At 33.9% G+C, this 27,052-nt stretch overlaps 4 protein-coding genes, 1 long non-coding RNA gene and 1 other non-coding gene across 6 annotated transcripts; 3 read left to right on the plus strand and 3 right to left on the minus strand.

Moving 5' to 3' along the window:
- The first annotated feature begins 29 nt into the window (after nt 1-29).
- On the plus strand, nt 30-1,075 carry LOC9313682. The gene is made up of 2 exons (XM_002875862.2): nt 30-430; nt 631-1,075. The coding sequence occupies exons 1-2, from the start codon at nt 337-339 to the stop codon at nt 921-923; spliced, it is 387 nt and encodes a 128-aa protein (XP_002875908.1). The 5' UTR covers nt 30-336; the 3' UTR covers nt 924-1,075.
- Nucleotides 1,076-1,189: 114 nt separating this feature from the next.
- LOC9311977 (protein PLASTID TRANSCRIPTIONALLY ACTIVE 10) lies at nt 1,190-4,738 on the plus strand. Its single transcript, XM_002875863.2, has 12 exons — nt 1,190-2,058; nt 2,190-2,249; nt 2,332-2,361; nt 2,451-2,524; nt 2,686-2,767; nt 2,878-2,951; nt 3,072-3,138; nt 3,224-3,316; nt 3,430-3,606; nt 3,690-3,740; nt 3,979-4,130; nt 4,215-4,738. The coding sequence occupies exons 1-12, from the start codon at nt 1,318-1,320 to the stop codon at nt 4,639-4,641; spliced, it is 2,028 nt and encodes a 675-aa protein (XP_002875909.1). The 5' UTR covers nt 1,190-1,317; the 3' UTR covers nt 4,642-4,738.
- A 3,587-nt stretch (nt 4,739-8,325) lies between these two features.
- Nucleotides 8,326-9,727, minus strand: LOC9311978. Its single transcript, XM_021024718.1, has one exon. It carries the CDS (start codon nt 9,472-9,474, stop codon nt 8,593-8,595), a length of 882 nt encoding a protein of 293 aa, XP_020880377.1. The 5' UTR covers nt 9,475-9,727; the 3' UTR covers nt 8,326-8,592.
- A 250-nt stretch (nt 9,728-9,977) lies between these two features.
- LOC9313683 lies at nt 9,978-11,605 on the plus strand. Its single transcript, XR_002331780.1, has 8 exons — nt 9,978-10,156; nt 10,449-10,492; nt 10,594-10,658; nt 10,779-10,842; nt 10,969-11,007; nt 11,115-11,190; nt 11,347-11,421; nt 11,549-11,605. It is a non-coding gene; the product is annotated as an uncharacterized LOC9313683 (long non-coding RNA).
- An 8,900-nt stretch (nt 11,606-20,505) lies between these two features.
- On the minus strand, nt 20,506-20,591 carry TRNAY-GUA. The gene is given in 2 exon segments: nt 20,506-20,541; nt 20,555-20,591. It is a non-coding gene; the product is annotated as a tRNA-Tyr (tRNA).
- A 231-nt stretch (nt 20,592-20,822) lies between these two features.
- On the minus strand, nt 20,823-22,606 carry LOC9311979 (cytochrome P450 94B3). The gene has a single exon (XM_002877569.2). The coding sequence runs from the start codon at nt 22,469-22,471 to the stop codon at nt 20,951-20,953; it is 1,521 nt and encodes a 506-aa protein (XP_002877615.1). The 5' UTR covers nt 22,472-22,606; the 3' UTR covers nt 20,823-20,950.
- Nucleotides 22,607-27,052: the final 4,446 nt, after the last annotated feature.

Raw genomic sequence — 27,052 nt, forward strand, 5'->3', positions numbered from 1 at the left:
TACTAGATTTGATGGAAATTTTCTAATTTTAGTGTAGAAGTTATTTTGGTCGGATATAGAGGTTAATAATAATGAAAACGTGGTTAATGATTAATCAAAATAAGAGCGAAGGGCCCAGTATAATAGCATTTATTTGGGCCGATGTTGGTCTCGGCTTTAAAGGAAACTGTCCGACCCGACCCGACATGGTATGATCTTCCTGTCAAGCGGTTCCCGCTCTTTTTTTTATCAATCGAGGCGCCAAAACAAAAATTGATTATTTTGTTGTCATTTTTGGATTTTCGACACAAAAGAAGACGATCACAGATCTAATCGAATTGAGAAAAAGAGATAAGAATGTTTGGGAGGCTGAGACCACCGCCGTCGCCGCCGGATTGTCTGGAGAGATATCCGGCGAAGATCATCAAAGACGATCCTCTCTCCGTCTACGGTATAAATTCACACTCTTTCCAATATCATTTGATTTGATTGACCAATAAAAACTCTCGATTTCAAGATCCTGGAAAATGAAATCAAGAGGAATCGTAGGTTTTTTTTTTTGAACAAGAGGAATCGTAGATTCAGAGTTCATGAGAGTCGTGAGAAATCTCTAGGTTTTGAAATCCTTGGTTTATTTTGATGGCATTATAGAGTCAACACTGTTGAAGCTTAAGCAAGGGTCAACAAGACTGGACACTACTTCATCAGAAACAGAAGGTGAAGAGAATCTGCCATCATCACCGTCTCATGTCTTCTCTTCGGATACACAAGGAGACACTCATGATATGACTCTGTGCAATGGCTCTGATGCAATGGCTATAGACTCATGTGAAAGCTCGAAACAGCTAAAGAACAAGAACCCATCAGTACTATCCATGTTTAGCAAGTACAAGAATCAAGCTCAAGCACGAAACATGAAGACAGAGACTCATAATGATTTGTAAACACATAACTCAAGTTCATGTGTTTAACTAGACAACTCTGTTTGTAAGGAGTCTATAGAAAATATGTAATTTTTTCAATGTGCAATTCATGCAATTAGAACCTCTTGAATTTGAACCAAAGTTCTTGCATAATCAAGTACGATTTAAATCAACTGATGACAGTCATGCATTGCTTCTTATCGAAGAAAGATGTTGAGCTAATTTGAATTAGTATGGGTCTAACTGTTAAATTAACAACACTTGGGGTCAAAATAAAAATATTGGATAAATATGGGGGTTCATAAAATAAACTTAACCTTTCTTCTTCACTGTAAAATGAAATAAAGCTTATCCACACTCTCAACTTCTTCACTCGCTTAAACCCTCCAAAACCCTGAAGAGGTGCGAATGAATCATGCAGATTTGCCAAACCAAGCTCAATTTCACTTTCCCTAATCCCACAAACCCTAATTTCTGCAAACCCAAATCTCTCTCCGCCGGATTTCAATGGCTTCAACCTCGTCGTAGCACCTTACCGCCTTGCCGTGGATTCAGCTCCGATGAATTCCCTGTCGACGAAACCTTCCTCGAGAAATTCGGACCGAAGGACAAAGATACAGAAGATGAAGCTCGTAGACGTAACTGGATCGAACGTGGTTGGGCTCCATGGGAAGAGATTCTCACACCAGAAGCTGATTTCGCTCGTAAATCGCTTAACGAAGGTGAAGAAGTTCCGCTTCAATCGCCGGAAGCGATCGAAGCGTTTAAGATGTTGAGACCGTCGTATAGGAAGAAGAAGATTAAGGAGATGGGGATAACGGAAGATGAATGGTATGCAAAGCAGTTTGAGATTAGAGGTGATAAACCACCGCCTTTAGAAACATCGTGGGCTGGTCCGATGGTTCTTAGGCAAATTCCACCGCGTGATTGGCCTCCGAGAGGTTGGGAAGTCGATAGGAAGGAGCTGGAGTTTATTAGGGAAGCTCATAAGTTAATGGCTGAAAGGGTTTGGCTTGAGGATTTGGATAAAGATTTGAGAACTGGTGAAGATGCTGCTGTTGATAAGATGTGTTTGGAGAGGTTTAAGGTTTTCTTGAAACAATACAATGAATGGGTTGAAGCTAATAAAGATAGGTTGGAGGAAGAATCTTACAAGGTTCGTTTTTTTTTTTAAGCTTTTTGCTTAGCTTCATTGTTAGGTCTTGCTGAGTGGTTTGAAAAATGAGACATTGTTAGCTTAATGGCTAAGAGAAGGATTCTAATCAAGGTGATGTTTTGTTTATCCAGTATGATCAGGATTTTTATCCGGGTAGAAGGAAAAGAGGGAAGGATTACGAAGACGGGATGGTAAACATTATACTACTGGTTTTGATTGTTTGCTATGTGATGAACTGTTTTGAAGTTAACTGCTTTATTTTTTTTTATGCAGTATGAGCTTCCCTTTTACTATCCAGGGATGGTAAGAATCCTACTCGTTGGCCTTGTTTATTGTAACTAATGATTGTTTAGATGATTGGTTATATGAGCTATATTGTAATGTCCATGCAGATTTGTGAAGGCACAGTTACCACTTTACATCTGTATCAGGGTGCATTTGTTGACATTGGAGGTGTTCATGAAGGGTATGTCTGTGTCTCATTACTTTGTAAAGTTAGTTAAAACTTACCTTGATTGTTGTACTTATATGGTATATAACCTGATCAAATGGTGTCTCTTGTCAATGAATTGAAGTTTCATATGCTCTTTTTTAAAGTTTTAAGTTTATGTGTCTATTGGTTTGCAGATGGGTACCTATAAAAGGTAATGACTGGTTTTGGATCCGGCATTTCATAAAAGTTGGGATGCATGTTATCGTTGAGATCACGGTAATTTTAAGGCACACTAATAAATCTGAATGGAAAAATTTTTCACATTAATAAAATCTGAATGGAAAAATTTTCATTCTCGTGTTTTTTTTTTTAATTTGTTCTTTCAGGCAAAAAGAGATCCATACCGGTTTCGGTTTCCGTTAGAGTTGCGCTTCGTGCATCCTAATATAGATCACATGATGTGTGTAACTCACATGTCTTTCTTTCCCTTTTCATATCCAGTAAAATTTGACATTGGTTCTGTCCTCAAATGGTCTTGGTTATTGTATGTGTGTTGACTGTTTTTACATTCCTCCTCCAGCTTTAATAAATTTGACTTCCCACCAATATTCCATCGCGATGGGGATACTAATCCAGATGAGATACGGGTTAGTAGAATCCTTTCCTAGAATGTCAATTTATTTCTTGTTCTCTTGAAGTCTCTCCCTCTTATCTAATACATTGTTTGTACAGCGAGATTGTGGAAGACCTCCTGAACCTAGAAAAGATCCAGGATCAAAGCCAGAGGAGGAAGGGCTGCTCTCTGATCACCCGTATGTCGACAAGGTATTTTCCTGAGCAAAAGGGTTGGTTTTGAGTTTTCTGCTTTGTTTACTCATTAGGTTTATTGGCTTTCTAATTTTTGTGAAACCGTCAGCACATTTCTTTCCCGTTTGCAGTTGTGGCAGATACATGTAGCTGAGCAAATGATTTTGGGTGATTACGAAGCTAACCCTGCAAAATACGAAGGCAAAAAGCTATCAGAATTATCTGATGATGAAGGCTTTGATGAACAAAAGGATATTGAGTATGGCGAAGCTTATTATAAGAAAACCAAATTGCCAAAAGTGATTCTGGTGAGAGTTTTTCTTCTGGTGTGTTCGTGAACCAGTGTCAAAATTGTCTTAAGCTTCGTGATTAAATGTTCTCTTTCTGGCAGAAAACCAGTGTCAAGGAACTTGACTTAGACGCTGCATTGACCGAGCGCCAGGTTTAAATTCCCAAACTCTTTCACATCTCCAGTTTCCATTAACCCACTGCCTTGGCAAGATTCTCATTTATGTTTATTTATTATCAATTGTTTTCTTCTTCAGTCTTGGTAACTCCGATTATCTTCGTTGTCATAATTACTTTTAGGTTTTGCTCTTTGTAATGCATTTGTGAAATTCGCATCGTTGTATGAATCTTTATACTGACAGTGGTTAAATCTCTCTTATTGTATTCCGCAGCACCATAATAAACTAATGATGGAAGCTAAATCAAGAGGAGAAGGATACAAAATCGACAAGCTAAGACGAAATATAGAGATGGACGAGTATGATTTCTTACACTGGCGCCGATCTTTGGAGGAAAGAGAAGCATTGCTCAGAGATATCAGCTCGTAAGTATAAAAAAGTTAACTTATCAAAGTGATGAAGCATGTTTTTCAAAGAAAGTGTTTAGATGATTAAGATTTATGTTTCAGTCGTCAAGCACTTGGTTTACCATTGGAGGAACCAGGGAGGTATAAGCCAGGAAGCTTCTTTGGGAAAGACCAATACGATCCAACAAGTGCACTATATCAGTATGACTACTGGGGAGAGCCTAAGAACTCAGAGATTAGCAAGCAAGAGAGAATGAAGGATGCACACAACAAATCCATTGTTGGGAAAGGCAATGTGTGGTATGACATGTCTTACGATGATGCCATTAAACAGAAGATAGAGAAAAGAAAAGAAGGGTCTACCTTGGCGAGTCAAGAAGAAGAAATAGAGTCAGAGGAAGAAGAAGACGACGATGATGATGATGATGATTTTGACGATTTTGACTATAGCATTCTGAGTGATGAGAGTAGTATTGGTTACTCCGAACAGCAACCTCTTGTTAACGGTACTCAAGTCTTGACAGACTGATGTTTAAACGAAAGTAAATATAAGAATTTGTTGAGGTTGACTTTCGTTTGTTGTTAATTGAATAAAGCACTTGCTTAATATGATAATTGGCATTATATTAATAGATTTGTTTGTCAAATATATAATGCCCAATTTGTTTGTCAAAAAATGGAACTGATGTTTAAGTTCTAAAAACTAGGAATGGGTATTTTAACCGAACCAAACCAAATCGAACCAACTGAACTCAAACCGATCCAAACCAAATCCAAGCTTACACTCAAACCATTCAGTTATGTTTTTTCTCAACCCAAATGGGTTGGTTCGGTTCGATTTAAAACCGAACCGAACCGATAACCTAATGTGTTTCTTTAATTAATTTATTATTATATTAATAATATTGTAAATAACTAAATATGTAATTCATGATTTATTTGAATTATTCAATTTAAACTTAAATCTTGAACTTGTTGCTTACTTTAATATATTATCAAATTCAAAGTTCAACATCAATGAACCTTTTTTTTTTTTTTTTTCAACATCAATGAACTAAAGAATTTTGTTTTGTTACATTAATTGATTTTATGAACCGAACTAAAATCGAATCGAATTAAAACCAAACTGAACCGAATATAAAATGATCCAAACACAAACCAAACTAAAGTAACTTCGGTTGAGTTTGGCTAGAGTTTTAGAAGATCCGAATAAACCGAACTAAACTGTAACCAAACCAAGCCCGAAGTTAAACCAGAATACCCACCCCTACCAAAAACACAGCTACACATAGTAAAACAATGGGCCATGTGGCATTTCCATTATTGCATACTAGATGATATAGAATATAGATAGATCATAGATGTCCCACGTATCATTAGATATTCGCACTTTTACCGCAGGTGTAGACTGTAGTACATTCAAATCTGTAGTACAACATTTATTCTCCACCCTCCCTTTTTGTTTTCTTTTGCTCAGACGTATCACGTTTCTATTGGATCGTTTACTTTGTTATATTCCTTGTTTCCTCAAAACGTGAGTGCCGACAAAAATAAAAAGAAAAATCTAAATCAAAATGTGAGTTCGACTGAAATGTCTCTTCTAGTAAAAGTAACTAAAAGTCTTGTTTGAAAAATCGCTAGACGCTAGTCGGACGTTCGGTATGGATCTAGTGATTAATCGAAAAATCGGATTAAAATCGGGGATTAGTTTTAGGGTTATTTTGATATTTTTATTGCATTAAACACATAAAACTATATTTTGAGATAAATTTTTATAAGTTTTATTACAAATTTATGATTTTTATTAAAATTTGAACATAAGTTATTGTAAAACATCCCAAACTCCCAATTTAAATGATTGAATAACAAAAATAAAAAATTTATTTATACTTGCAATCTAAAAACAATCGGGATATGTAAAATTAGGCGGAGAGTAATCGGATTAGGCGGGAAGTAATCGGATTAGGCAGAGAGTAATCGGGTAACTTATTTCTTTAGGGGATTAGTCATTAGTCGAGGCGGATAGAGTGGACCTAGCGATTAAGCGGAGAGTAATCGGGTTAAGCGGGGATTTTTAGAACAGAGGCTAAAAGTAAGCACATGCAAAAAAAAAAAAAGAGAGACTATTTCCACTTTTTTTTTCTTTCTCTTTTGATAAAAGGGTATTCAAATTCAAATAAAGAAATATACAAAGCTATGACATGTTTTATTGTTGAATTAGGGTTTGACTAGTTTAAACGCAGCGGTTGCGATTATGGCTGTGGGAGTTTGCGGAAGCGGACAGTTGCGGTTTCAAGAGTTAGTTAGTATTCTGACCAACTAGTTTATCGGTTGAAAACGGATGCGTTTGCGGAAGATTTAAGACTAGTTGATCAGCAGGTACCATAGCGGTTAAACCAAAATTTATCAAAAATAAATGTAATATATAATTGTGAAAAGTATTAGAAACACCAAAAACTATATTTATGAAAAAGTATAAAATTTTTAAACTTGATATATAATTAAAAACCATAAATAATTATTCAAATATTAAAATAAAAAAATTTTATAGTGAGACACAAATAATTATTAAAATTAAATAATGATTTTTTTTTTAGAATTAACATGAATATATAAAGAGAAATTGTTAAAAATGCCTCTTTTTCAATACCCCTTTTCAAAAATGCCCCCTTTGAGAGTCCATTTTTAAGTTTGCCCTCTTTTAATTTTTAATGACTATTTTACCCTTATTTGAAACAAAATTAGGTCCACAAAATACAAAATATTTTTTGGCGGGAAAAGTGATCCCGCAATTTTCTCGCCAAAACGCTTGTAAAAACCTTTAAAAAACCTTGTAAAATTTTCCCGTAAAAATTTTTCCCGCCAAAAAATTTTCCCGCCAAAAAATTTTTTTGCGGGAAAAGTGATTCCGCAATTTTTTTTGCGAAATTTTTTTGGCGGGAAAATTTTTGGCGGGAAAAATTTACAAGGTATTTTAAAGGTTTTTTACAAGGTATTTACAAGTGTTTTGTAAGGTTTTACAATGTATTTTAAAAGGTTTTACAAGGTACTTTTAAGGTTTTATAAGGTATTTATAACTTGTAAAACCTTATAAAAAACTTGTAAAACCTTATAACTTGTAAAAACCTTATAAAATAGCTTGTAAAATCTTATAATATCTTATAAATACCTTGTAAATACGTTGTAAAACCTTTTAAAATACATTGTAAAACCTTATAAATACCTTGTAAAAAACCTTTAAAATACCTTGTAAATTTTTGGCGGGAGAATTTTTCCCGCCAAAAATTTAACGCCAAAAAAATTGCGGAATCACTTTTCCCGCAAAAAAAATTTTTTGGCGGGAAAATTTTTTGGCGGGAAAAAATTTTACGGGAAAATTTTACAAGGTATTTTAAAGGTTTTACAAATTTTTACAAGTGTTTTGGCGGGAAAAATTGGGGGATCACTTTTCCCGCCAAAAAGTATTTTGTATTTTGTGGACCTAATTTTGTTATATTTCCTTATATATTTATGATATCTTTTATTAAAAGAAGGGTAATTTAGTCATTTTGTACATAAAAGGGGTATTTTTAAAAGTGGACATCCATAGGGGGCATTTTTGAAAAGGGGTATTGAAAAAGGGGCATTTTTGTGAGTCTCCCATATATAAAAGGTTTGATAATATATATTTTAATTTATTGATTTTCTTTTTTTAGTTTTTATTCTTTTTTAAACCAACCGTAACCTATGATATGGTGTGGCTACCTTGTGCTTAACACCGTATCATCGTCACAATTGGGATCGATCGATCCACGCCCGCAACGGCAAACGATGAGCTTTTGATATCCAGCGATTTCGAGCGGTCCAAAACGGTATAGAGCGGCTTCTACGATTGGTACCAACCGCTAACAACTGTAATCGACCGCTAACAACCGCTAGACGGATGCTAGCAGAAGAACCAATCAAGCCCTAGTTAAGATAATAGAGCGTTTAGCATGGTTATGCCAATGGAGAAAAATTATGTTCCGGTTCAACCATATAACATTGTTTTCTAAAAACCTCACACTTTTTGTAGCGATGAAGATAGTATATTTGTATGTTTCACGTTTTAGACCATTTTGAATTTTGCATGGTTGGAAGATCACTCGGACCATAATTTCAAACCGTCCTTGCCGTGAAATCTGACAAAAATGCGTCCATTACATATTTAGGAAACGCACCGACGATAAACGCATTACTTACAAACTTTCCTTCATTAATTATCTTGAAACAGTCGGCTCGAAATTTAGCATCACAATTTAATGCGTCAAGAACAAACAAAAGAAAGATGCATTTTTACAAAAACTCTTAAATAAAAATCTATTTAAGAAACAGCCAAAAAAAAAGCAGAACAAACATAAATATATGTTAAAATCATTAGAAATCTAATTAGTTTTCCGAATCCATATTTTATGTTTCGTTGCCTGATAGTGAATTAGTGACTATAGTTGATCAAACGGTGTCAAAGGCACAAAGCGGCCTTAACGTCAAGCCTCCAAGCGAAACCACCACCGTCCATTCTCCACACGTCGCAAGGCACCGTGACGGAGCCTCTCTCACGATTTTGACACGTGTACTGTAGTTTCACTCTGCATGTGAATCCAGGGGACGATAGCATCGGCCTCTCCCTCATCACCAACCGTACGAACACGTGAAAACTATTGCCGCTTATTATCTCCGGTGTGCCTTCTTCCACGGGAATATTCTCCCTAGCCATCTTCCGATACGCGTCATTAGTCCACGTGACTCTCCCTGAACCGTCGGATATGAAACCTGGACACGTGTCTCTCACAAGATTCATCTTCCTTTCTTCATCGGACCTCCCTAAACCGTAACCGTCAATCCAAGCGTCCGTTACACGCTCCACCGTCATACACGACGAAATCACCACCGTCCTCCGCACAACCTCCGGTTTCTGATAAGCCGGCGTGAGCATCTCTCCGCCGTCGCTGAAACTCAGCCATAACGGACCCTGCCGCTTCTGCTTCTCCACCGCCGCCTTCAGATCTATAGGTTTATCCGGTAACAGAGAAAGAGTCACCGCATTAGCGCCGCCGTGAACGACGGGTTTATCCGATGTCCTCCGCCTTGTGCACCTCTTGGCGTTACCACCATTCTCCTTCTGCTGATGACATTTCCTCTTTCTTCTACCAGCTGATCTAAAGGAAACGTCGGAGCTTCCGCCGCCGCTATCTCCGCTGGATACGGGAGTTACTCCGCCGGGGCTGGCCGGTTTAGGAGCGATGGGACGAAATCGAAGCATGATACGATCTGCTTTGGAAAGATCGTACGGTCCAGAGCCAATGGCGTACCTAGCTATGCAACACCCTCCCCTACCGTCCATTTTTCTCTCAATCTATCACTCTTGAGATTTTTGTGTATAGAATGTTTGAGAATTAGCTAAAAAGCTTTACTTGGGCTGAGAAAAACTGAACAGAGATTGGAAGGGTTTTATAACGTCTGTGATCTGGACACGTGTTGCAGTCTACACTGATTGTGATATGGACACGTGTCGTAGCCTGCACGCTTGTGGTTGTACTGTTAGGTCTAGAAGACACTAAATAAGGGTTTGGGTTGCACATGGAAAGTTATTCTCTCTTTTTTTTTTTTTTTTTTTTTGCCTAAGCGCATCTCCAATGGATGCATTATTGGGTTCTCTTTCAAGGTTCTCTTGAAAAAAATGTTGAAAAATAAATCAAAATTATGAATTATAAAGAGAGACAGCTCTCTTGAGAGAAATCTAGAGTAGTATGAGAGACGATGACGTGGCGTGTTCTCAGCCGTCGATTTTTTTTGTCAAAAAAAAAACAAAAAAAGCGTCAAAAAAAAAGAAAGGAAAGAAGCATTTCACGTTTTCATTTCCCGACTGTTTCTCTCTCTTTCTTTGCGAGAGATGGCGATGACAATCGATTGTCTCCGACGATTGAGGTCCAATGCCACGAGTGCCAAACCTAAGGAAGATAGTTTCGCTGATATGATCGATCGGGCACTTGAGAAAGAGTTTCCTGATAATGACCAGAACGAAGGTTCCTCTCTCACTAGATCTTCATTGTTCTGCATTTCTTCAATTTCTTACGTTCCCTGTGGAGCTAGGGTTTTTGTCTTCAGAGATCAGTTTTTCTTTAGGGATTTCAATTTTGTGATAATTGATCCTTCTCTAGGGATTTATCATTGATTAGCTAAGTGGTCTAGACTCTAGACGCTTTGTGCTCACATTTAGTCTATCTAGGTTTATAAATTTCTCAAGGTTAATGGCTTTTACCAATTAATGAATTGTGAACTCTTTCAATATGCTTTTTTTGTGAAATGCTTTTGCAGTTCCTGATCCAGGAAGCTTCAATGATAGTGTTGCTGATTAACAGGTTTGTTGTTGCAAGATTTGATCTTTGTTTGATTGCTCTTACGCAGCACACTACTCAATGTTGTCTTTTCTTTCCATTAAGCTATTTGTTATGCTTATTAGGCTGTTCTAGAGACTGTTGCTCGAGTTAAGCCTAAGAAAAATGAAACCAAGACCAAGGAGGAGAAGTGAGTTTTTTCTGATGCATGCATTGCCCTGTTTGGAGTCGATTTGTGCAAGTAGTGGATGTTATTTAATTTTGTTTCACAGGTTAAAGAAAACTATAACATATGAGTATTTTGTTCTAGATCGTTCTTCAATTTGGATAATGAGAATGGCGTAGAAGATACTCCGAGACTGATAGATAGGAAGGTAAGCTTAAATAGTCTCAAGTCATTTGTGATTTATATGTTGAAAAATGTAAACGTTTGTAAAAGCATTCTCGTAATGTGACTTTGCTGCAATTTTAATCCAAGACAACGTTTTTATAATGTCCAGTCCAAAATCCAATGACCCTGTACTGCAGCTAGATTTAAGGTAAGTATAGCATTCGTAAGATAACTTCTTCGTTCGGTTATATTTTGTTAGTATCTAACTTACTGTTTTTTGTTGGGGGCATCTCTCTTAAAACGGTACATTTGTAGGTTGATATCAGATTTGGTCGTCGTCATTGTTTCTGCTACTTGTGGTGGAATTGCCTTTGCATGTGCTGGTCAACCGGTCCGCACACACTTCCTTTGCAAAGCTTGTAACTTTCAATATTATTTTGTTAGCATTGAGTATCCAGCTTTCCGGCATTGTAGAAACGATTTTGCTAGCTCTTAACTGATCAAACCATGACAGTGTTATTTAATTTCTACACTACTTATATGGCAGGTCATTACTGGGTATCTATTGGCTGGATCTATCATTGGACCGGGCGGGTTAAGCTTTGTTAGTGAAATGGTGCAGGTAGCTTACATCAGCTTTATTATACTTCAAAGTTCATCTTTTGTTGTCTTCATATACGTTTGGAAGTTTTCATGAGTACAAGATTGCCTGGACAAGGACTTGATTTATAATTTTTTGTGTAGCACAGGTTGAAACAGTAGCTCAGTTTGGTGTTATCTTTCTCCTTTTTGCTTTAGGATTAGAATTTTCTGCAGCGAAGGTTTTGCATGTTTCCACTCTCTTATATTTGTCTGGTTTCTTTGTTCGAACCGATTGAACCGAATAACTAATCGTTTCTTTTTTTTTTGCAAATTTATTTTCAAATGTTTGAAATTATTGTATGTTTAATATGTTATGAATTGTAATATTTTTCAGTTTTATGAAATAAAATAATTAAAAAAATAATTTAATTTTTTCCTGAAAACCCTACAAAGAGAACCTACTATTGGACTTTGCAAAACTAAAAAAATTTAATAAAAGCTCTCATCTCATAAATTTGAAAATTTTATTCTTAAAAAAATGGTGAGAGCCCACCATGGACTCTCACCATTGGAGATGCTCTAAGTTATTCTCCCAACTCTAACCATCAATTTTACTGATATGTGAAAAGAATTGTAGATTTCTTTTTTTTGGGTTTTAAATTGTAAATTTCTTATATATATTAGTGTAGGTGAAAAAGAATTTTTGGTTCAAGAGTGATTTTATATAACTCGATTATATATAATTATGTTTTCTTCAAAAAGAACAAAATATATCTAGCATTTGTAACTTAACTAGGTGTCTTAAAAAGTTTTGAAGTAAGACGGCTTCGGTTACATGCAAGTATGTTGTATATATATATATCATTATATTTATATGGATATCAAAGTACTGTACGTTGCAAGAAGAAAAACATATAGCTCTTGTTGAGATTATGTATTTTGGATAAAGTTTTTTGTTTTGTTAGCTTAAAGATTGCGTTTCATTATTTAACTTGGGTGTTTGAAATATTTTACATTTTGTATTTTGGAGGTTTTTTGTTTTTGTTTTTTATACCTATACTTTTTGCAGATTCCGTTTCATTCAATAATTGAAATTACAAAATCTCCGTATTGTAAGAAAATAAATAATTTAATTTAATAAAATATTGGTCACTTTGACCCTTGTTCATACTTGAACTTAATAATCTTGTTTGCCATACTTGAACTTAATAATCTTGTTCATGACAAAATAAAGCTTAATGGCTAATAGTTAATAAATACTTGTTTTGACATGAATTGGTGAGAGAAGCATGTTTCTATATATTTTAAATTATTTTTTATGAAATATTTTTAATTAGTTATATGGATATTTCAAGTTTGAAAGCTGTGTATTTCTAATGAGTAGTGGTCAGAGTTTAGGGGTATACGATTCAAGAAGAAACACAAAAGATGGATGATTTGAAATTTTTTATGTAAATATTTTTTTTTTTTTATGTATAATTATTACAAACATCTTATAAAACAACAACTGATAGACTTTTTCTATGCATAGGTTTAGGTTAAGCTCATCGAATTTTAGGTTCTACGTATTATTTTACTACTAATTAACCCTCATTTCATTGCTTTGTTTTGGAGCAACGTCAAAAAAATGTTAGGCAAAAGCTTAAAAAGAGTATAATTTGGTTAAAATGACAACATCCCTATTATGCACTTGTCAAGATTCTTGGACTTTCATATATATTTTCCAATCACACTATTAAAACTAATCCACACTCTATAAATTCAAGAATAACATAGCTTTTTGAGTTTTTATTTTGTAATTTGGCAATCAAGTGTACTACAACCATATAGTGGATCACTGGTCAGTAATTAGTTCCAACGTTTGCATATTAATCTCCACTCACGAAACGATACAATAATTAAGTGATGCCAAAATCAGGTTAAAACACAAGAAAAATGGGTTTATACGCACGAGTCACGACCCAAAAGATGAGGAGCGATCGATTATAATTATAATCATTGACCAAGTCTAAATTTAAAGCGAATAGCATCTTTAACTAAATTTAAAGTGATTGTGACAAATTAGATCTGAAAGGGGACAAGATGATCTCATGCGTAAATGACCTTAAAGATTTAGTGACAATGAAGGTGAGAAAAAGAAAAGATTAGTGCCAATGGAGTTAGGTAATCGTTATTGACATAAAGAAGGAATATTGATTAATCAAATATACTCCTATTACCTTTTTTTTTTTTTGGTCGTTTCTCCTATTACCTATTTTTTGTACATGATTATAATAAGTTTAATCATTTATATTTGGTGTATATGTGTTTCCATAATTAGAGGAATTCTTATGGATGAAATATGGACAAAATTTGGTATACATATTGTACTTGAGCTTCAAGATCTTCTGTTGAGGATATATATATTTAACCAATAATGGATATGATAAATAACATTTATAGTTTGACAAGAAAATGAGTTTGATAGCTATAAGAGACCTGGTCGCTTTTACTGGCATGTTCGATCCTAATTTTTGCAAATGGGAATAAAAAAAATTATAAGCCAGTGGACATATATATGCCAATTAAACAAAAAAGAGTTTGATTGTGTAAGTTTATTTTCTCAAGTGATTGTAATTAGTTTTAATCTTCTTTAGCTTCATATACATATTACTGTCCAAACCATTTTAAAACTCTGATGAGATAAAAGCATTCTTACACATATAGACATTATTCAATCTGTTTGAAGTCTATATTTTTTATTCTATTGGTAACCACATAATGACGTTTTCTAATGCGATTATGCAAAAGATTTGCCAATTAAAAAAGTGTATATTCGCATTAGAAATCGCAAAAAACGCAAAAAAATAACTAGAAGTAAGAATTCATTATGCATATAAGTGGGAATATAGTTGTTTATTTTCATAATGAATTTTTATTTAAATATTAGCAATTAAAAAGGTAAGAAAATAATTGTTTAATTAATATGAAACTTATAATTTGTGGAAGCCCCTTTGGCTCATTGGTTGACTAAGGGTTAATTAATGCTTCTACACCAAGAGATTTGGGGTTCGTGTCCCCAGATATTACGATTTATTAATAAATTTGCAGATTAAAGGAGGCAAGTGTGCATGAGATCTCCAGCGAAGTACAATTATAGCTGTTCGCCAGGATTAAACGCAGAGAGAGAAGTGTCGTCAGGTCGTGGATCATTGAAGGTGTCCGTCAAGAGCATGGAGAAGGAAGTGTCGTCTGTCGTGGATCTAATATGGGTCGGAAGGAATTGTCTGTTGTAAAATCGTCGATGTAACAGTTCTCATAATTTGCAATAAATAATAAATCTAGATGTCAAAAAAAAAAAAAAACTTATAATTTTTCGAATAATATTTGAAAATTTCACAACATTTTAACAATTTTTAATATTTATATATTTTTATTATCAAATATTACTTAAAATTATTAAAAACAGTATTTTGTTTATAAAATATAAGTATATATTGGTGATATAATATTATATTATGACATTGCGTAAAATGTATCCTATCAACATATTTTTTTAAGTAATTTCATTCTGCGATTTTTCATTCTGCAAATTTTTATTTTGAGTTTTATTCTGCAACTTATATTATTATGCGACTATGCAATATATATTACCAATCAGAACTTTTGTTTTACCGTAGAATAAGAAACATCTTACACCTGTAAAATCTGGTTTGCCCAAAGAATCATACAGATCAACTAACGAATTCATTCATCCACCTAAGAAAAGATGTCTCAAGAGTTCAAACCAAAATCATATGCACCAACAGTTATTCTAGAATAATTTGGATGTTATTAGATAGATAATATGATAGAAAATATCATAGAATAATGGAATCATATGAAATTAAATTCATGTAGAAAGAAATAAAACAATTTATTTAACTTCGATGAAATTCCATTTAATCCTTTGGTATATGAATGATAAAATGACTGAATATTAACCACTCAAAATTTACAATTGGTTGGTATTATCTGTTGTCGTTTCATAACTCGGGTTAGAGTCGTCGACGGAAAAATAAAGTTTACTATTCGAGAAAAATGTATGAGTAAAATACAAACAAACAAATATCTTAATATCACTATACAAATTTCGTCATTCTGTGAATTAATGAATAAAATTCAAGAATCTTAAACTTAGACTAGAGTTCTAACCAAACAAATCTAGTAGAAAAATATTTAACGTTAGATTTGGGATAGTGTTCCAAGGTGCGAGGGAATCTAGAAAGTATTACGAGTGGTCCGAGTTGAGCTTTGCATGAGAACACGCATCAGGACACGTACAGACAATTCATTAGCTTATGTTTATAATAATCAGTATATAATTATAAACTGTACTGTATTTGTTTACTTAATCATATTTAATTAACCAAAACCAGTAATTAAGCATAAACTCATCAGTTTTATTTTTTATATGTTTTAAGTACAGCACATGTATCGCTGGAAATGTTTTCACTCTAGAACCAGAATCTTTTTCTCGACTAAGACATCATGTACTCAAATATTCAAATCTAATTTGGTATAAGTCACTATAATATTATGTTAGCATGTTTTCTTAGAAATATCGGGTTTTAGACTTTGTGACTCCGTCCACACTTTGGTTTTCCAATTTTTTTGAAGTATTTGAAATCTTTTTAGTTTGTGAACTACAAACTTGATCGGAACAAAAAAATATATCATTTGGTTTAATATGGCTAGCTAAAATGATACTATTAATTTTTCTTCCAATGGAGTTGTGGAATATAAACATTTGCAATTGTAGTTCAAAACAAAATTAATATCTTTTTTAAAAATATAAATATTTTTGAAAAACCAAAAAATAACATCATTTGGTTTAATATGTGGAATCATCATTTCATTCAAATATGAGACGTGGACCATATATCTTGCATTCAAGATCAAACGTTGCATTGCTTTTTGCTTCCATAAAATACAGTAACAAAAATGCTCACCCTCTTTTAAGTATGCCTCCTCGAACACGTGGCACGTCTCATATAGGTTGCCACCCACAATACCTACACACTTCAAAGATTTGATATTATCATCATCAGATAAGTTTCACAAATCTTATCAGTTCATATAGCGAGATAAAATATGATTGCATCCTATAATTTTGTGTTGATCTTCAGATGAAGACAGTTGTTCTGAGGATCATATATACTATATCCCGCGTCAAGATTAACTTCAAGATAGTTCTGTATTGAAGCATGCTATATATCTTTTACTATATAAGAGGAGAATCCTTAAGTTTTGAAAACCAAATTATACGGCTCAAAGTCCTAAGAAAATAATAATTAACTAAATCTAAAATTATACCAACACAAGCTGATTATAATCGTTTATATTTCTTATTACAGAAAATTATGCTCGCGGAAAACGTAAAATAAACATCTAAATACTAAATAATAAACAATATTCTTTGAGTATCGATTGATTGTGTACATATATGAGCCTCAATTGCAATGTTACTGCCAACCAATTACCAATAGTTTTCTAAAAAAAATATTATTTTCATATCTTTGGAGCGTGCCAGGTGACTATATATCTTGAACTTGAATACACATATACACGTAATTCTTAAATGAAATTCTGGGAAAAAAGATTAAAAAGTAGCCATGTGCAATTCCATAACATTACATATAATTTATACATGATAATTGGAGGTTCCAAAGGTATAATATGAATTGACCAAGATTTACGCCACTCCTCTTGTATATAATGTATAAAAAATAAATACATTTCCTAAGTGTTCTATCTATATATAGCATATAAGGTCATCTTCAATGTATTTCCCTATTTTTATCTTTAATATAGAAGAATTCTATAATAGAGGTAAGTTTTGCTTCAATGTGTTTCTTTATTTTTTCCTCTAAAAATTTTAACTCTATTATAGAGGAAAAATATAGAGGAAAAAATAGAAATCCTCTATATATATAGAGCAAAAAATAGATATCTCTATTTTAGAGGTGAAAATAGAGGTGGGTTGAAGTGAATTTTACTCTATAATAGAGTATAGACAAAAAAAAAATAGAGGTGAATTGAAGATGCTTATATATAGAGGATCATATAGAAAATCTCTATTTTTTCCCTATAAATAGAGTTAAATTTTTTAAAGGAAAAATAGAAAAACACATTAGAATAAAAATAGAGAAAACTCACATCTATTATGAAGATAAAACTAAAAATAGGAAAATAAATTGGAGATGGTCTAAAAGCCTAAATTTCTTTAAATAATATGCTTTATCTATATATAGTATATGGTGTTGATAAATAATAGATGATAATTAGAGGGTTTCCCTTTAGAGAAGTCCCTAAGAATAGTGATTATAAAAACGAAACAGGCCGATTTACTTGCTAAAAGTAGAACGCGGTTATCCTTTTCTAACATATGCTTTTCATTTTTAAAAGATATTGACTAAAAAAAAGATACATAGGAGAAAAAACATTGATTACGTTCTCTAATCTCACCTGCTGCTTTGATACCTAATTGTATAATTAATTAGTATCTGATACAGTAATAGTACATAGTTCGCCAACAGTTTTCGTAACAAATACTACTATTATCTGCAAATTTAATTGATTATTACATAAAACCACTGGAGAGGCTTTTAATAATCACAAGGGAACAAAAGCAGGCATGTTCGACCAATGAAAGTAAGCCAACTCAAGTTAAGATATTTAGGGTTTAAAGAATTTGTGAGAATATAAGAATTAGGTTCGTCTTGAAGGCCACAAAAGTCCCATAACCCTAGAATCCTAACTTGGAAAAATGACGAAAAGGGTGTGTGGCTTGTAATCTGGTTGGCAGAACTAGGATGAGTCACCAAGCTCTTGTCCCCTTTAGGACAATAGTCACTACTAGATAGGTAGATGTCTTTTGCTCCAATTATACCAAAGTAGCCATGACTAGACCACTTCTCCATTTGTTTTTTTATTTTATGTTTCTACTCCCAAAACTCATAATGGTTACCGTTTATAGGCTTATACGTATACATATCCACAAATTATGTGCTTATATAGCAGTGTTCTAAAATATGTTAGGCGGTAATCGGGCAATAGATTACTGTATAGTGCCTAATTGTATATATGGGGTATATACGGTGAATATATTTATATATATATATATATAATATAAATATATATATTGTAAATATATATAATATTATAAAAAAATAATTGTCAAAAAAATAAAATGAGTCTCACGTTAAACTCCAACTCTAAAAAAATGAAAACATAATGACAACCATATTTAGATAAGCAGCACCGTATAAGTGGCCGTATTGAGCCGTATAACGCCGTATAATGACCGTATTGAGCCATATAATATCCGTATAGCGCCGTATAAGTGGCCATATTGAACCCAACTGTATTTGTTAAACGCATAGCTTAAAAACAGTACAGTAGTCTGCCGTATAGCGTATAATTATCATATATACGGCCGTTTAGGGCGTATTTTAGAACACTGTTATATAGTTATATATGCATACAAGGGCGGTCCCACTGAAGGTTGAGAAAAATTACTAGCACAATTGGAAAATTTTGGTTATTGAAATTTTAAATGACCCACTCACCTAGGTAATGATAGTATAATACTAAGGAAATGTATTGGAGATGATTTTTGAAGACTTAGATTTTCTAACAAAATTCTGTTATTCAATTTATTATTAGAAAATGTCTTCCCAAATCTGGTGTTATTGAACATATATTTTACTTTAAATACTTTATAATAAATTACATCCCTTGTTATTTATTCAATAATTAATAGAAGTCATATAAAATTTGTCGTGATTTAAAATGTAGCAATTAGCTTATTATTTATAGAAAAAATCTTTGGTTTTTTGAATTGATAAAGCAATAATTCGGAAGCTTATATAAGAGTAATTTTTAAATTATGATTGAAAAGCTATATATGAACTTAATTAGCTAAAGAATCAAGAGAATTCGCTCAAGCCTTTTAAAAGACAGTTGGAAGAACATGCTAATAAATATTATTACCCTTATTAAAATTTGAATCACAATATATTCGAAAAATATCTAGATTTTTATTTGTTATATGAATTATGTATTTATGTATTTTCTACTGTTTCTAAAATATGATCAAACAAATATGAGATGAGACATGTTAATATAATCTTCAAAATATTTCTAAATTAATTAAAGAAAATAATTTTGTTGATAAATCAGAGGAGAAATAAAAAAAAATCTTTTCCTTAAACAAATGATTTTGATATTAATTATTTTAACTATAACATAACCCTTTCTAGTTATAATTATTGGCAATTAAAATAAAGAAATGAATGATTTTGGAAAATGTTCAAAATGTATTTCTCTTTTAATAATATAAAGATCAGTTTTCTAAAATACGCTAAGCGGTAGTCGGGCGTTGGATCACCGTATAACTGTATATGCGGGGTATATACGGTGAATATATTTTTATAAAAATATATATATATATAATAAAAATATATTGTAAATATATATAATATCATAAAAAATAATTGTCAAAAAAATAAAAAGAGTCTCACGTTAAACTCTAACTCTAAAAAAAATGAAAACATAATGACAACCGTATTTAGATAAGAAGCACCGTATAAGAGGCCGTATTGAGCTTTATAACGCCATATAATGACCGTATTGAGCCGTATAACGCCGTATAATGGCCGTATTGAGCCGTATAGCGCCGTATAAGTGGCCGTATTGAACTCAATCGTATTTGTTAAACGTATAACTTAAAAACAGTTCAGTAGTCTGTCGTATAGCATATAGCTACCGTATATACGGCCGTCTAGGGCGTATTTTAGAACACTGATAAAGATAGATCAATGAACATTTTTGACTACTTGACATCTAAAAGCGATCGGTGTGTGCCATTGTAAGTTAGGTTGATTCTACATAGATTAAGTCTGTGAACGAATAAAATTGTGGAGAATGAGAGAGTGATGAGATTTTTGAAGTAAGATGCTTATTTATACTACCTTGAAGGGTATATTTAGGTTATAATTAGAATTATATTGTGGGCTCGGTATAGTTTTGGGCTTAATATGTTGGGCTAAATAAAAATTTTACTAATTGATAAGTTAATCCCAGAAAAAAAATAACAAAAAAATCCGACCTGCCGGAATCGAACCAGCGACCTAAAGATTTTCTGTCACAGACTACAGTCTTCCGCTCTACCAACTGAGCTAAGGTCGGATGTTGCACTACGTGTAAACTACATGCCTACAACAATGCACTGGTTTGGTTCTCACTGTTCACATATCATTTAGCTACAATAATGGCCAGTTCCTAACTAGATTATTGATTTTTTTTTGGCTTATTTGGTTATTTTCGGTTTGCTCAATCCAATTTCGTCTGTGGTTTGGGTAAGCGGCAAGACTACAAGCTCTGTTTCTAACTCGATCCACTTTTTTACGTTTCAAGGAATTGAACCAAAAATTACCTGATTATATTCGGTTTTGGTATGTTTTACAAATGTACACATTTTGATTTCGCAGGAGTATTGCCACACTGATTTTCTATAAATAACTCGTTTTATATTATCACATATTCTATTAAACGTTGTTAAGGATGTGACTTCTTCTCTTGATCTTCACCTTGAGCCCACCAGCCATATGAGCCGTTAAAAGAGGAACAAAAACCGGCCGGTCTAGGTTAACCGGTATAATCTCAAACCGACTCAATACAGAGCCAACCACGTATTTCATCTGCATAAACGCCATCTCCTTTCCTACACAAACCCTCGGTCCGGCTTGAAAAACCGGAAATTTGTAAGGACTAATGGGTTTCAAAACCGGTCGTGTACTACCCGGTTCAGAATGAAACCACCGGTTTGGTTTAAACTCTTCTGAATCCGTCCCCCATAACGTCTCCATCCTCCCCATACCGTATGGGAAATAAGTCACCTTGTCTCCTCTCTTCACACGTGTCCCGTCTGGTAAAACGTCGTCGTTTGCAGCATGTTTAGAGTCCCACGACACTGGCGGATAAAGCCTCATGGCTTCACACAGACAAGCCTTTGTATAATTCATCTCTTTTAAATCCTCAAACCCTAACCCTAAACTAACCAACGGGTCAACTTCTTCTAAAATCTTCCTCTCCACGTCATCGTTCTCAGTCAACAACCAAAACAGCCACGTCATCGCTGCTGACGTCGTATCTCTTCCCGCCATTATAAAACTAATAACCATGTCCCTCACTGCTTCACCGTTGTGGCCGGCGGCTAGAAACCTCGACAAAAGATCTTGCTTCGCTTCTTCTCCAATTCCGATCTCAAGACTCTTCTTCTTAGCTCTGACAATCTCAGATACCAACACGTGTACGGTCCTGATCGCTTCTCTTAGCCTCCTCTCGCTTCCCACGTTCAACACACGCTTCACCATCCAAACAGCGCAAACCGGCTCTGTAGCACGGCGAGCACTAATCTCAGCCGCGGTGTCAAAAGCCTCCACAAGAGGATTAACCGGTCGGGTTAGATCCAAACAATCCGGATCCCAACCCAACGAGACTTTACAAACAACATCAAAAGCAAAACGTTTCAAAACATCTTGCAAATCCACGGTCGTGCCAACATCAGCCGCCGCAGATAGCACGGGAACGAGACGGTTTTCTACTTCGTCTATAAGAACCTCAAAAGCAAAACTCCTAAGAGAACGAGTCGAGAACTCGTGGCTAGCGAGTTTACGTTGTGAGCTCCATGAGTGACCGTCGACGTTGAAAATGCCTCCGCCGAGGAGATCACCAAGAAGATCAGTAAATGGTTTACCTTTAGGGAAGTTGAAGAAGTTTGTTTTGAGAATGTATTCGACGTTTTCTGGGTTTGTTGTGACAATGGTGCGACGGTTTCCGAGGAGAGGAACTAAGATGGTTTGAGAAGGAGAGATACGGAGAAGTTCGGTGTACCATTGGAGAAGACGGTGACGGTTTTTGTTGAAGGAGAGTATTGAGCCAATGAGTGGATACGATGGTGGTCCATAGGTGGTGGTTTCTTGGACTTTTTTAGTTGAAGATGAAGATAAAAAGAAGATGATGATTATAAGAAACGCTAGTATCACAAAACTCAGAAGATATGCCATTTTTTTATTCTTGTTTTTTCTTTTTTTCTTTTTGTTTGTTGTGTTGGAGAGAGTTTGTGAATGTGATTTTATATTGCCAAGTGTGTGTTCTTGGTGGGTATTGCGTGTGTGTGTATATAATAGGAGGGTAAAAGTGGCGGGTCCGACCACTCGGTCCCAAAAATATCGCTTTTTTATTTTTTTTCGTCACCAAAAATATCGCTTTTAGTACAAATTTTATTTCTTATATTACATTTTGATTGACATAACACGGTATTCGCTTTTGTCTTTACTGTTACTGGTTCGTTTCTTCTTTTATTGGGAATTGTTCTAACGAAATACTATAAGGATATTTAATCAGGTTACTTTTAAATTTTGAATGATAATGAGTTCCTAATAATGTAAAATAGAAAAAATGTCATTTAAATCATTATTTTATAATTTTCGTTGGTTTAAATCATGAATTATAGACCTGGTGATTTAAATTCTTAATTTTATGTTGATTTTCATTTTTAATCATGAATTCTTATTAATAAAGCCAATTGAGGCACATCGCTAACTGGCTAAATGGATCAATAAGACGAAGTCATCACATAATTGGCACTTCGAAGCCATCACATAATTTTTCTTCTACACCAACATAGTTTCCATCTTTCTCTTCGTTCGATTGCTCCGTTTAGCCAGTTAACAATGTGCTTCAATTGGCTTAGTCAACGAGAATTCGTGATTAAATTGAAAGTCAACATAAAATTGAGGATTTAAATCATCAGATCTACATAAAATGAGGATTTAAATCACCAACTCTAAAATTTATGTTTTAAACCAACGAAAATGGCAAACCGATAATTTAAATGACATTTTTCCAAATGTAAAATATGTTTTCTATTATAGTAATAGGCTCCACCCATCACGATATTGTACTGTCGTAGTGAGTATGAATATCATCAAATGGATATATTATAATAAATACATTGTACAACTTTTTTTGGAAAAAAACTCATTTGTATATAATAAGTAATTCATAGACTAAAAGGATATAAAACATTTTTTAATTAATTAATTTGTTTATTATATATTTGTTGGCTTACTTGACCCTTTATTTATCGTTTTAGCTATCCAAGCCGCATTTGTTTTCCAAAATTGACGTGTTGCAAACGCTTTGGAGACGCAGAAGTCAAAAGTTAAGCACGTGGCAAATACTCCGACAAAACCACGATAGAGACTATATATGACGCCAGGAAAATAGACCTATAGTATCAAGTAACTATATTCTACTGTACTTTAAATGGTTAACAAAAAACACTCAAATGATATACGACATCTCCATTAATGGTTAGAATAATACTATGAAACATCCAGAGTTTATAATCTTTATTAGGTCCAAATTTGAATCTAACAGTGGTTTCTAGAATATAATGGTAGTTGAAATTTGAATGGTAGCTTGAAAACATGAATTTAGCTCAGGTTTACATTATATGTGTATCCTATTCTAATTATGTCTTAAAAAAATTAAGCGATTTATAGTTTTGATAAAATGGTCGGGTGTCAAATATATAAGGAGCCGAAATGTAGAAAAGTAGACATTGAAAAGAAGAAAACAAATACAGGCAAGAGAGCCTGATTGGAAGACTGACAAAATTGTTCCCACTCGAACAAGAGCACGTGTTTCTTTAGGCTTGAATTTAATCAGTAAAGTCAGTTTTATACGAGAGCATCTACTTCCAAGTTCCACATTTTGTGATTGTAAACCAAAAACCCATTTCTATATTTTGTTTTTTTTCTTCAATATATGATCTTGAGACAAAAGAAGGTATGAAACTGATTTCAGCCACTCACGTTGTGGTCTCGTGGATACCGTCTTCTCTTGCTCGTGCATGATTGTGCACAAATCCATGACAGAAATTAACGAAAATAACGGCGCCGTTCTATGAATTATATGAGCGAAGATAATTTAATTGGGGAAAAATGTTATTAAAATCCCCAACTTATTCAAAACGTTGATTTAAATCCTCAACTCACGACGAAACGAAATAAATATCAAACTTATGTTGACTTTCCAAATAAATATTAAACTTATGTTGACTTTCCAAATAAACACCAAACTTTCATTGACTTGGCCATATTAGGCATGACGTTAAGTGAGTTAACAAACAATGTTAACACCTGTTAGTGTTGATCAAAATACTAACAAGTATTCCTTCTAAACACAAAACGACGTTGTTTTGTCATAACTGTTCAATAAAATCCCGAGTTTCAAATCATACTCTATTTAGTGTTAGGGATTTTGCTCGATTTGGGGATCTAAGATTGACTTTAGGGATTTAATTCAATCGTTACGACAAAACGACGTCGTTTTGTTGTTATATGAAACAATGTCGTTATCAATTAACACATATGTTAACAGAAAATTACCTCCGTTAACGAGATCTATTAACCCACTTAACGTCGTACCTAATATGGCTAGGTCAACGGAAATTTGATATTTATTTGGAAAGTCAACATAAGTTTGATATTTATTTGGAAAGTCAACATAAGTTTGATATTTATTTCGTTTTGTTATGAGTTGAGGTTTTTTTCCCCCCCTGAACGTCGTACCTAATATGGTCAGGTCAACGGAAGTTTGATATTTATTTGGAAAGTCAACGAAAGTTTGGTGTTTATTTGGAAAGTCAACATAAGTTTAATATTTATTTGGAAAGTCAACATAAGTTTGATATTTATTTCGTTTTGTCATGAGTTGAAGATTTAAATCAACGTTTTGAATAAGTTGGGGATTTTAACGACATTTTTCCCAATTTAATTGATAGCACAAAAAATTCTTGTCAACTTCACCGTCCAAAGAACTCATGGGTTATATACAGACCCGGCCCGTCCATAAGCAGCTAAAGCCTTTATTTTAGGCTACAAATTATAAATTAAAGAAATGAGGTCATATTTCTTAAACGTTTCAATAGTTTAGTGACAAAACCTTTACTGGAAATGTAATTTATCTCTGGTTCTAGTCTCTAAGGGTGATGTTTTATATTTCCATTTTTTTTTTTTTTTTTCAAATCCAATTATGCTTTAGGCCACATATATTGTAGGACCGGCCCTGGTTATACACGAGATATTTTCCCAACATTTTGTTGTTGTTGTAATGTAGTTCAAGATTTATATGATCAACTCACAAAAACATGAGAAATTTGATTGTAAGTTCATGGAAAAATTCAGAACTTATTTATCGGTAGACAAAACGGTTTAAAAAATAAAATTTTTGATCAAACACAAAAAAAAAATATGAGAAATTCATTAAAGTCTAATAGAGCAATTTAATAACCAATTACCTTGCCCTAAAATTAACAAAATAAAATTTTAGTCGTGCTAGCATATACAGACATCATGTTTAATTGTAAGACGATGAAGAGCAAAGAAAGACAGTAGCAAAAGAACCTCCTATATTGCTTTTTAACCTCAGCCCATGACTTGTCATCAACTTCTTTTTCCTCTAGACATGAAATTTTTGTTCTTGTCATCATCAACTTCTTCTTCTTTCTCCTTTTGTGGTAGACGATCTATTGCTTCATCTTCATCTCACCGATTATGACTTTCTCTTTTGCAAGTTTAATCAAAAGTCTCGAGTCATAGAATACATTTTCGGTCCATCCATAAGGCAAGTGAAGTACATGCTTTAACGCACAAACTATAATCCAAATCGAGAGGCAATATTCCGAAAATATCTATTTGGTCTACTTAGCCTAATTTTAAGTCAAACCATGCAAGTTCCATCCTTCTCTCTAACTTTTTTGATCATCTGATATTATATTAGAATTTCCAATCAAGGAACCAAAAGAATACAAGCATAGAGGTGACAGACACTCCCAACAAGTAATTAGACAAGACTAAACCCAACTCTACACCAAGAGCGGTTCTATACAAAAAGAATAGCTTAAACCAGAGAAGAGCTAAACAAAAGCACCAGTCAAACAGGGGACAAACCCTCTTCATCAATAAAAAACCTATGAAGCCACTGAGGATGACCTAGAGCCACATAAGATTGACATCTAAGGTCACCAGTAACGCTTTGAGCTATAAGGTTTGCTCCTCTGTTTGCGGCAGCATCTTCCACTTCAAGCTTCCACTCTGAGAAGTATCTCAAAGACCTCGTTAAAGCAACAGATTGGGGCTTGAAAGATGGCCAAGCAATAGGCCGAGTAACTGCACCAACGAGGGCCTTGTCCTGAAAGGCAAAGGAGACCTTGTTGATCATGTGCCTGGCCATACTTTCCATAGCCCATAGAACACATCTTAACATAGCATCCTCCTTTGAGTTTAAGCTAGAAAAAGACCTTCTGCTGTGCAAGACCACTACCCCCATCTCATTTCTTAGTACCCACGCTCCTCCTGCCAACCTATTTCTGTTTGACCAGGAGACACCAACGTTACACTTAACCCAATTTGCCTCTGGTTTCTTCCAAACCTGCTGAGAGACTGACACATCCAAAAGAGCACTTGACCGATGCGCAGAGACAGCCCCAGAAACCTCCACAGGATCCAAAATCTGAGCCTCAAACCATTCCAAAACATCATCCCTAATCTTAGCAACAGATTCAGCAACAGAAAAAC

Source organism: Arabidopsis lyrata (genome assembly GCF_000004255.2).
Source record: "Arabidopsis lyrata subsp. lyrata unplaced genomic scaffold ARALYscaffold_5, whole genome shotgun sequence".
Taxonomy (NCBI): Eukaryota; Viridiplantae; Streptophyta; class Magnoliopsida; order Brassicales; family Brassicaceae; genus Arabidopsis; species Arabidopsis lyrata.